Raw genomic sequence first — 11,952 nt, 5'->3', positions numbered from 1 at the left:
TGACTGCATGTGACTGAGCGAACCACATGGCCTGCTGAATCATCATGAGGCATGTCATAAGCAGAATAAGACATGAATGCATAGTGAGCTTTTGTAAAACATAATAAGTCATAATACTTATTAAAATACTTGTTTAAACATGAGTGCGGAAATAACATGAATGGGCCAAAGATGGCTATACGACTCTGAATATCTGACATGACATAAATGACTAGTCTAGTCTATGAAACCTCTAACATGAGTCAATGGAAATACATGTATATATAGCTGTTTGTAACGTGGGGAGTGCTATAGTATAACCGACAACATGATCTGGTACTTGCGTCCTACCAGCAGAACACTCACACCTTGCCAGGGATATGAGATTTAAAAAATAATAAGCATGTAAGGATCCAAACTGCATAATGAAGGTGTTGCCTCCTTACTCACAACCCTTATCCTACGGTGGCTACGTAGTTTCAGGCTATCTGAGCCTTCTCGGTTAACTAAGCAAATCCCAAAACCAAAAGCTGATACGTGGATGATCCTATAGAGCAGATATGTCGTCCTGTAAATCCATACCTGCATCGTGAAATGCAGGCCCCCGGGTAATAGAATGGGGACGTCAGCACATTGAATGTACTGGTATGTAAAGCAACTGAATAAAATAAACATGGTATGTGAAATAACATGATAAGGGCTGAAACTGAAACTGAAACCTGGTCATGAACATGAGTATCTGACATGGACATAATTACATATATATATATATATATATATATATAATATAGGTATAATACATGAACTGAAACTGAATATAACCTAAACATGAGCATGAAGCGTGAGTAAAGTCTGAAAACAATAAATCAATGGAAATACATGTATATATAGCTGCTTGTAACGTGGGGAGTGCTATAGTATAACCGACAACATGATCTGGTACTTGCGTCCTACCAGCAGAACACTCACACCTTGCCAGGGATATGAGATTTAAATAATAATAAGCATGTAAGGATCCAAACTGCATAATGAAGGTGTTGCCTCCTTACTGACAACCCTTATCCTACGGTGGCTACGTAGTTTCAGGCTATCTGAGCCTTCTCGGTTAACTAAGCAAATCCCAAAAATATGAACATATAAAATAAGTGGCACTTGCTGCCCATGGTTTTCATGAATATAACTTGATAGTGCAGAGATATCATGAATTATAGCTTGCTTGCATGAACTTGTAAAACATGTATAGTATTTTCTTGAAAATAGCATAATATATCATAAACTAGCATGCATGAACCCATGGAGCTTTGTCACGCCCCGAACCATGGCCTGGGCATAACACGGCACTCGGTGCCTGACTGTATGTGACCGAGCGAATCACATGGCCTGCTGAATCATCATGAGGCATATCATAAGCGGAATAAGACATGAATGCATAGTGAGCTTTTGTAAAACATAATAAGTCATAATACTTAATAAAAATACTTGTTTAAACATGAGTGCGGAAATAACATGAATGGGCCAAAGATGGCTCTACGACTCTGAATATCTGACATGACATAAATGACTAGTCTAGTCTATGAAACCTCTAACATGAGTCTGAACTACTAATCATAACTGCTGGAACAAGGCCCCCAGCATACCTTAAATGCATAACTGACATAAAAGTAAATAATGACTAAACCCCGAAGGAGATAGGGCTTACCAAAAGCTGATATGTGGATGAACTTATAGAGCAGATATGTCATCCTATAAATCCATACTTGCATCGTGAAATGCAGGCCCCCGGGCAATAGAAAGGGGACGTCAGCACATTGAATGTACTAGTATGTAAAGCAACTGAATGAAATAACATGGTATGTGAAATAACATGATAATATGGCTGAAACTGAAACTGAAACCTGGTCATGAACATGAGTATCTGACATAGACATAATTACATATATATATATATATATATATATATATATATATATATAGGTATAAGACATGAACTGAAACTGAATATAACCTGAACATGAGCATGAAGCGTGAGTAAAGTCTGAAAACAGTAAATCAATGGAAATACATGTATATATACTACTTGTAACGTGGGGAGTGCTATAGTATAACCGACAACATGATCTGATACTTGCGTCCTACCAGCAGAACACTCACACCTTACCAGGGATATGAGATTTAAATAATAATAAGCATGTAAGGATCCAAACTTCATAATGAAGGTGTTGCCTCCTTGCTGACAACCTTTATCCTACGGTGGCTACGTAGTTTCAAGCTATCTGAGCCTTCTCGGTTAACTAAGCAAATCCCAAAAACATGAACATGTAAAATAAGTGGCACTAGCTGCCCATGGTTTTCATGAATATAACTTGCTTGTACATGGATATCATGAATTATAGCTTGCTTGCATGAACTTGTAAAACATGTATAGTATTTTCTTGAAAATAGCATAATATATCATAAACTAGCATGCATGAACCCATGGAATGAGATATATGGGTTTTTCATAGATTACGGACAGATTCTTAATAATCATAAAGAAATATTGAGAACTCAATGATGGAACTATAACAATTCATACATAATATAATCGTGGACATGGACCTAGGGTTATCATAAGCATGGTATAGAAACCCTAGTTTTCGTAGAGAATCATAATTTATGGATTATAAGACGTGGGGAAGAACAATGATGTTTCCACATGTAGATAGTAACTCTACATACCTTAATCGCTCCAAAACTTGAATTAAAAACTTGAGCTTTGAAGAAGATTTCCAAAATCTTGAATTCTTGAACCTTGATATGGGTTTTCTTGAAAACCCTATGTTAAGAATGATGAATTCTTGCTTAATGATCATGAACATATGTTGGAATTGACTTGGAATGCATGGAATAGGCCTACCTTAAAGTATCTTGAAGGTTGGGAGAGAAGAGCTCCGTCCTTAGGGCTTGAGAGACTTCTTTAGGGTTCTTTACCTCAGAAAAATTGGTTTAAAACGAAGTGGACTGAATATAACGAAGTTTGGCTCTTAAAACGTCTTGGTCGGTGTGCGGTCGGGCAGCTGGAGGCTCACTTCGCGCATGTGATCGCGCAGTGAAGGCAGTAACACTGCCTCTGGTGCGCGATCGTGCACCTGAAGGGTACTTCGCGCAAACTGCGCAACGTCCAGTAAAATGGGGATAACTTCTAGCACAGAGCTCCGTTTGAGTTCTATAATATATGGTTGGAAAGGTATTTCAAAGGCCTACAACTTTTCATGTTTTGAGTTTTCTCAAATTCTTATCATCACTACCCTAAAACTGGTCATAAGTACAGACTGTCTCAGACTTAGACGAATTTAGAAGGCCTTAAGAACTTCACTTTTTGGTTTAACTTCAAAACGACTGTTTATCACCCGAGTTCATCCCGAATGGATTTGTATAGCTAAAATATCACCTTTATACTAGATTCATACATTCACACCTATCTCAAATTTACGGGATGTTACATTCTTTCAGACTCATATATAGTATACTTGCTATACTGTTTGTGGAGATCTTGATCCATGTATTAGCAAAGTACGTGACTGTGTCTAGTAGCAATTGTTTGGAGATTTCAGGGTGAGCTGTTTGCCTGATCCACAGCACTGATAACATTTAAATCCTTAAATATAATGGTATAAAATCATGTACATCATCTTGAGATATTCAGATATTTGGGTATTTTGCTTTTTGTATGTAGGGGTGGAGCTCGTAAGAGGAAGGAATTTTAATTGAATCTCCTTCGTTGAAAAATTATATTGTGTAAATAAAGTAGACATAAATTTTTATAATTACATAAAAATTGTCGAATCTCCTTGTTATTAGAAAAATATCTAGTACAATGATAAAGGAAGTTAAAAGATTGCTTTATACATGTCAAAAACTCAATTGGTTTCTAGTTTCTTTTTTCTTTTTTCTTTTTTTTAGGGGAACTTACACAAATACTAGTAAATATACAATTAGTTACCGAACCTACACTAGTTTTTAATTTACAAAATCGACAAAATATACCCCTATAAATGATAAAAGGAAAAATCCTTAGATATGGTCAGTTTCATATAAATATGGTAATAAATTTATACAAGTTATATTTTTTTTCCTTAATTTGTCCCTACAAGTTCTTCTTTCCTACCTATCATTAAGGAAACATTATCTCAAACCCTATGATATTATACCATAAATCAAGAATGTTGCTATTAATAAAAGCCTTAATTAGAGTTTCAAGAATTAGTGATACGAAATTAAATATATATATATATCAAAACATGTTAAATACTTTTCTAAAAATCGCCCACACACTCAACTAGCATTCTAATCAATAAACAAGTATATTATTATTTTATATGATATATATTATACTACAATTCTTTGAACCAGCATATATATTATTGTACTTATATACTATGTATATGCACTATTATATATATATATATATATATATATATATATATATATATATATATATATATAATATGATTTGTTATATAGTTTATACCTTTTTAGGTATATTTTCACGTACTTTTCTTATACCATATACTATTCTATATCTTTTCATGTACTTTTCTTTATATTAATAAATTCAAATAATTTGTTTTAGTCACAAGAAAAAAATTACATCAGTCATCAAGTGAAAATAAAAAATAAGAATAAAGAGGAGGAAATGAAAGAAAAAAAAGCTTTTTAAAACGGTAGATGGAATATGTGACGTGAAGTTGATTTTGTTTTGTTTACTTAGAAAAGTTACATTCTCTCATGCCCTATTCCTAGATTATTATTTTTTTTAGGGGGCGGGGGGATAGTCAAAAATTTTAATAAGTTGTACTTATGTAATTTTTAGAAAGTAGTTGCAATCTTTTTAATTACCATTTTAAAAAGTTGTATTTGTGTGATTTTTCCTTCTTCTTTTTTTTTTTATATAAAACACCATGAAAATTTCTCACTCTGCCAATGTCTATATGTAGTCTATGACAACAAATACACTCTAGTATGAATATAAAGGCTGAGTATATAGACAACCCCTATCAGTAAATTTTATTTAGATACTTGAACTATGACATGTTTCAGTTAAACACCTTAACATGTGATAAAAGTGTTTCTATTAGACACTCCAACTCATTTTGGAAAAGTTTGTGCTTGTGTTCTCAAACACCTATTATGTAGATAAGTTAATCACATTAAATAAGTATTCTCCTTTAATTTTAGACATCAACATCAATTGGAACAAGCGTGGAGCTTTATGGCTTATTAATGCTAATATATATAATTAATGGAAGTGATATATTTTAAGTGATTAACTTATCTATGTAATGGGCGCTTGAGAGCATGGTTCCAAAATTTTGAATCCAAAGTGTCTAATAAAAATATTTTATTATGTGTTCAAATACTCAATTAAAACATACCTTAATTCGAGTATCAAAATAAAATTTAGTGAAAATTTTAAGGAGTTGTGAATGTATTCAGCCAAATATAAATGAAACGAGAAGTAACAACGAAATGACAAAACAAGATTGAGAATCAGAAGACCTCCATCATAGGGTCAAAAAGTAGAAACCCACCATAGGGTATCCATTCATAATTCCACTCACTAGGCTTAAAATAAGATTGAATACACTATACCCTGACGAAATTAGGACAAAATTTCACACCCAAAATAACAATAAAGTATTTTGATTTCACAAGGTATAGTCAAAAAGAAAACCAACCCATTAAAGCCAACTCACAAACAACTCAAAAACATTCTTTCTCCCTTTAAACTAAGTACAGCTCCAGACAAAGCAGGTGAATTTTTTTTGTTCTTGAGAGGACATCATCTTGCTTTTCTTCTCTCACCTTTTACCTTTCTTCTTTCCAATTTATGGATGCTACTACTCAATGGACGCAGGTGAGTACAAAATTAAGTTCATTAATTACTTGCTTTCTAGAAAGTTTTTGAATTTTCTTAAATTTCTTTTGGATATGAATCCTTGCTCGACCCTTTTATTCTTTTTATATAATTTTATCTTCATGAAATGATGTTCAAAAGTGAAGAATATGAGTTTCAATTTGAATTTAAAAAAAAAATCTTCTAATTTTATGTGAATTTTCTTTTTTAAGTTCATTCTCTTTACACATGAAAGTAGTGCACTTTTTCTTAGTTCCCCGTCTACACATGATAGGAGATAAAGCATAGAATAAAAAGGTGTTCTTCGTTATTATTATGTCCACTTTTCTTCCCTTAATTTAATTCAAAGGTGAAAGTGGTTATCTATTTTATAGCCCTTTTGCACTTTTGATTTTTTTAACTAGCCTTTCTTTGTTTCTCTTTTTGTGATTGTTAATTTTCAGGATATTGGACTTGTAACATCCATGGCTGCAGAAATAGCTCAACCTAATGTTACATGTTCAAAACCATCTTCTACACTGGAGAAAAAAGTCAGACCACAAAAAGATCAAGCGGTAAATTGCCCACGGTGCAATTCAACAAATACCAAGTTTTGTTACTACAACAACTACAGTCTTACTCAACCAAGATATTTATGCAAGACTTGTAGAAGGTATGATCGAAATGTATGATCGTCTAATCTAAAATTTTAAATTACTAAAGAAAGCATTTCTTTAATTACTGATTATACTAGTGGCAGAACTAGTTAGCTTGTGGAAATGAGGGTTCAACAGAATCTCTTATCAGGAAACTTTTAATGTTGTTAATAGGGTAGGGTAAAATATTTTTTTTTGTTATATATAATTGCTGAATCCCTTTGACAAAGGGGAAGATTCTAATTTAGCGGTAAAGAGGTTCAAAAATTACTTTAGATTCAAATTCTAAGTGTGACATTATAGTTTTTTTTTTTTTTTTTTTTTTTGTTTAAATTCTACTTATATGAATTTTGTCTCTATCGGCGAATTATATATCATCAACAGGTATTGGACAGAAGGTGGTACTCTAAGAAATATTCCAGTTGGAGGTGGTTCAAGGAAGAATAGGAGATGTTCATCTTCATCATCATCAATATCAACATCATCTTCCCAAAAGCTTCCTGATCTAAAGCCTAATCTAAGTCTTTCTCATCAAAACCCTGATTATAAGATTAATCTTGGAAGTAACCAAGATCTTAATCTAGGGTTCCCATCTATTATACATGATCATAATAATTACTTCCATGGTGTTCCTCAGTTTCTTGAATTTCCTAAAATGGAAAGGGGCAATAGTGGAATCGATCAGTCAACTTCAACTTCAAATACTACTCCAGTTTCGGCCCTGGATCTTCTTAGGACCGGAATTGCCTCAAGAGGGTTAAGTTCATTTATCTCATCACCAGCACCGGATTTAAACGCTTTGTACACATCAAGTTTTTCAAGTGGGGTTCAACACAATGGTGCAAAAATGATGTTCCCATTTGGATGCTTGAATAAACAATTTTCAGATAGAAGTGTTGAAGCAGAAAATCATAATAATGAGAGTAAGGGGCAGGAGAATAATTCAAGTGCTGGATATTGGAATACTGGAATGTTAGGTGGAGGAGGATCCTGGTGAAGGCAATATTGTGCAAAAACCTCACTTTGTAATTCTTGTTTGTTTTTTTTTTTTCGGTGTTGTAATATTATTTTTATATCATTTGACATGCTTTGATCATTAATTTGTTTGGAATTAAGATAGAAGATACATCTGGTTTCATTGTTTGACACTTACTATTTATCAGTGTTTCTAATATTGGATCATAACCACGTAATCGCTGCTGAATTGTTATTTTCATTAGCTTCTGGAGATGAATTTTTTTTTTTTCTGTAATAAATTTGCGGATAAGATGATTAAAGCTTTTTCTTGTTCGTTCTACTTTCGGTTGAAGACAGAATTATATAAATAAAATGTGATCTTTCTAACGGCTTAAACTTTTAAACAAGATGGCCCTACAAGTTAAACATGGTATTCGAGCAATCAAAGGTTATGGATTCAAGTCTCAGTGTGTCACCCAATATTAAAAAAATGCTTAGCGAATAAAAAATCAAACACACGGGTGTATTGAAAACATAATTATGTAAATAAAAAAATTGTGTTTTCTCTAATAACTTAATTTAGACGATATGGTCACACAACTTCAACATTCTCCTATGATTTTTTCTCTTTTTTGCTTGCATTATTCAGAGAAATTGTATAATAACACATACTCCCTCCGTTTTAATTTATGTGAATTCATTTGACTGGGCACGCAGTTTAAGAAAATAGAGAAGACTTTTAAACTTATGGTGTTAAATGAGTCACATATATTTTGTGTGGCTGTAAATTATTGTATAAAGGTAAATTGTTTCCAAATTTAGAAAGAAGTCATTCTTTTTTACACAAACTAATAAAGAAATGAGTTTACATAAATTGAAACAAAGGGAGTATAAGTTGCTACACTTGTGCATGCTAGCACTAGGCCATGCTCATAAAAGTTATATACTCGGTGTATAGAATTTCTAAACAACCAATGTGGTTAAGCTATTATAACAAAATATTTATTATATCTAAGTTATCATATCAGGCTTGTTATGGATAATAACTTAGCTCCTAACCAGCTACCAAACGACTCCTAATAGATATATGATGCTATACTTGCCAGTACTAAGCCATTGCCTCACCTAAGCCATTGCTTCACCTTCGTTTCATTTTTCCTTTCTTGACAAGTAGCAGACATTTTTCAATTTTGCTAAAAACAATTGGTGGGAAAAAAAAGGACTATATCCGAGAAATGAAAAGAACAAGATGGATAATTTAATTTTATGATATTATAGATTAAGCGTGAAGAAAAAGAAAACAGAAGCCATTCCTTTTTACATGTTGCCATTATTGCTTTGAGCTGTCACTTTATTTCATCTCGTGCTTGTAATCAGTTTGTGAGGTGGACTGCACGAGTCATTCTTCGTTCTTCTGTCATAATTATAAAGGCAATACTACTTTCTGTTAGAAATATTTCACCATATATTAATAATGGTATACATAATTCTAGTATCTCAACTTAATTGGTCCAGCATGACTCTATATTTTGTTGTGATATATAATGTATGATAAGTAAGCCTTTTATTAGCAAAAAAGATTGTAAAGGGAACAATCGGAGTCTCCACCAATCTGAGTAAAGCAGTCAGTGGCGGACCCAGGATTTTCAGGTCGTGGGTGCTGACCTCCCTTTAAAGTAAAGTTGTTAGCGATCATAAAGTATAAGCGTAGATTTGTTTGAACACAATAATGAGAAACGTGAACAAAAAAAAAAGTTATAAACAAAAAAGGTGAACAAAACAATGTCAAAGAAAAGGAAGAAGAGAAGAATCTATATTGGGGAAACGGAAGAAGTCATGAGGGACAACTAACAAACTTAACAATTTCTGAGTTAAAACAAAATAAAACTAAAAAGAAAACCAATAAAGAAAGAACAAAGCTGTATGGGGAAAAAAGAAGAAGGAAAAGTCAAAAATAAGAAAAAGTGGACAGGAAATTCTTAATTTTGTGTAAGCTGGGAATCGATCCCAGGCCAGGCCTGTCACGACTATCCAATTCAGGCTCTCAACCAAAGCACCCTGTCACGACTATCCAATTCAGGCTCTCAACCAAAGCACCCAGCACAACTTTTGGTTAATGGGTGCTACTCAACTAATATATCCATTTTTTTAAGAAGTTTCTGTAATAATACATATAGTTCGTGTATGGGTCAATGGGTGCTCGAGCACCTTAATACAGTACGTGGGTCCGCCCCTGAAAGCAGTGAACTAGCTATTTAAGTTATCTTTTGAACAATTTGAAGTCCAATTCTTTCATTGGAGCGGAATATAAAGTATAAACCATGTTTACTATGGAAAAAATGATTATTTGTACTCGGTATTAACATCGAATTAATTACCTTAGTTATAAGAATTACAAATTAAAGTGAAAATATATATCTCTTACTTATGATTAAGTAAAAGTCTATATGCTAGCTCACGTTCAAAAGATGAAAGTTGCAGATATGAGGATGTTGCGTTGGGTGTGTGGCCACACGGAGAGAGATAAGATTAGAAATGAAGATATCTGAGACAAGGTAGGAGTGGCATCGGTGGAAGACAAGATGCGGGAAGCGAGGCTGAGATGGTTTGGGCATGTGAAGAGGAGATGCGTAGTCAGCGTAGATGCCCCGGTGCGGAGGTGTGAGAGGTTGGCTATGGATGGCTTTAGGAGAGGTAGAGGTAGGTCAAAGAAGTATTGGGGATAGGTGATAAGACAGGACATGGTGCGGTTCTAGCTTACCAAGCACATGACCTTAGATAGAAGATTGTGGAGAACACGAATTAGGGTAGAAGACCAGTAGGTAGTAGAGTGTTGTCTCGCTAGCAGTTGTAGTATAACTCATGTAGTTTCTTGCACTTCAATGTTTGTTATTATCTATTGTTTTTTGTACTGCTTGTAGTTACTGTTCCTTTTTCATATGCTTTGACATGACTTCTTCACTTTCGTTATTTCTTTTTCTGCCTATTTGGAGTTTCTTTTCTTGAGCCGAGGGTCTATCAGAAACAACCTCTCTACCTCTCAAGATTGGGGTAAGGTCGGCGTACACTTGACCCTCCCCAGACTCCACGTGTAGAACTATACTGTGTATGTTGTTGTTGTTCTAATACAATAGATGAAAATTAAGTGATCCTCCCTGAAATTAAGTGATATAGGTGTTATTGAAAGGTGGCTAAATCTACTGGAAATAACAATATTTAACAAAGTCACTCAGCAAATTGTAGTTTTTTAAATGAATATGAGCCTACCTGCTTCAACTAACAATACCTAATCTATGTACTTTTCTTTCAGTTCCACTTCTGGTGTTTTATAGGATCCTATTATCCAAACAGTTAAGGTGGCATTTGTTTGTAAAATGTTTTTGAATTTCTGCGAAGATTTTTTCTAAATATATGTTTGTTAATTATTATTTTTCAACAAGTTTTCTCAGGCTAAAAGGTTTTTGATGGTGGTGTTTATGAAAAACTCTTCTTCGGTTCACAAAACACGCAGTCGTTTGGTTGTTGGTTAGAGTTATGCAGGTATTAGTAATGCAGGGTTTAGTTATACATGATTTAGTTATTCATGTATTATTAGTTATTTCATCTTCCATGCTGTATAAAATAATGAATAAATTGATTCATACCTTATACATGTATTATTAGTTATGTGGGATTCTAAAATGACAACCAAATACCATGCTGAATTTTATATAAAACAACTAAAAAGACTATCAAAAATGATATCAACTATATGCTAATCTTAATACATGAATAATATCTTTCTAACCCTCAACCAAATGACACATATCTTCAAAAAAACGCTACACTTTTAATTTTAATTTCCTCTCCAGTGAATATTTTTCCTCTCCAATGAATATTTTTCAAAAAAAAATCATTTTAACAAAATGCGATTGAAAAAATAGGACTGAGATACGAAACTTCATTGGTCTTCGACGTATATGGCAATCGTGTTGTTCCCTCCATGTTAATATGTATGACTTATAGCAATATATTCACCTTATGAAATTTTATAGGATCAGTTGGATAAGTATCTAATCATTCATTAAATATACAAAAAAAAAACTACATTAGATACTTCGTACCCATAACAAATTGAGTTTCAAATTGTTAACTTTTTAGAATCTTGAAACTTGAAAGTAAATTTTATCAAAGGAAATTGTACAGAGTGGGGTTGAAATATAATTAAGCGGGCAAAAGGACTTTTTTCTTAGATTAATGATGAGGCTAGGTAAGGATCTACTCCACCTCTGCACCGATCATGCAAATAAATCCACTTTTTAACGTTTGAATTGCATTTGACTTATTTGTTTCATTCTAATAAATCTCTCTTTTTTTTTTCTTTTTTTTTAAGAAAAACATCTCTGACATTTTATTGATGTATATGTGTAAAAAATAATTACTATTTTCTTGCTAATGAAAGGAAATTTTATAACAGAAATAAGTAGAAAACAAAGCATGGGATAG

At 33.1% G+C, this 11,952-nt stretch overlaps 1 protein-coding gene across 1 annotated transcript; it reads left to right on the top strand.

The window, feature by feature from the left end:
• The first annotated feature begins 5,582 nt into the window (after positions 1–5,582).
• LOC132632229 (dof zinc finger protein DOF2.5-like) lies at positions 5,583–7,726 on the top strand. Its single transcript, XM_060348078.1, has 3 exons — positions 5,583–5,875; positions 6,319–6,527; positions 6,895–7,726. Exons 1-3 carry the CDS (start codon positions 5,849–5,851, stop codon positions 7,505–7,507), a joined length of 849 nt encoding a protein of 282 aa, XP_060204061.1. The 5' UTR covers positions 5,583–5,848; the 3' UTR covers positions 7,508–7,726.
• The last annotated feature ends 4,226 nt before the right edge of the window (positions 7,727–11,952 follow it).

This window comes from Lycium barbarum, chromosome 1 (assembly GCF_019175385.1).
Source record: "Lycium barbarum isolate Lr01 chromosome 1, ASM1917538v2, whole genome shotgun sequence".
Lineage (NCBI taxonomy): Eukaryota > Viridiplantae > Streptophyta > Magnoliopsida > Solanales > Solanaceae > Lycium > Lycium barbarum.
Note: the sequence above shows the minus strand (reverse complement) of the source record. Positions and strands in the feature narration are given on the sequence as shown.

Bases quoted from the DNA above. Each gene is read 5' to 3' on its own strand.
- LOC132632229 (XM_060348078.1), top strand. From the start codon at position 5,849: ATGGATGCTACTACTCAATGGACGCAG. The intron at 5,876-6,318 runs GTGAGTACAAAA...GTTAATTTTCAG, and splicing joins CTACTACTCAATGGACGCAG to GATATTGGACTTGTAACATC. The intron at 6,528-6,894 runs GTATGATCGAAA...TATCATCAACAG, and splicing joins TTATGCAAGACTTGTAGAAG to GTATTGGACAGAAGGTGGTA.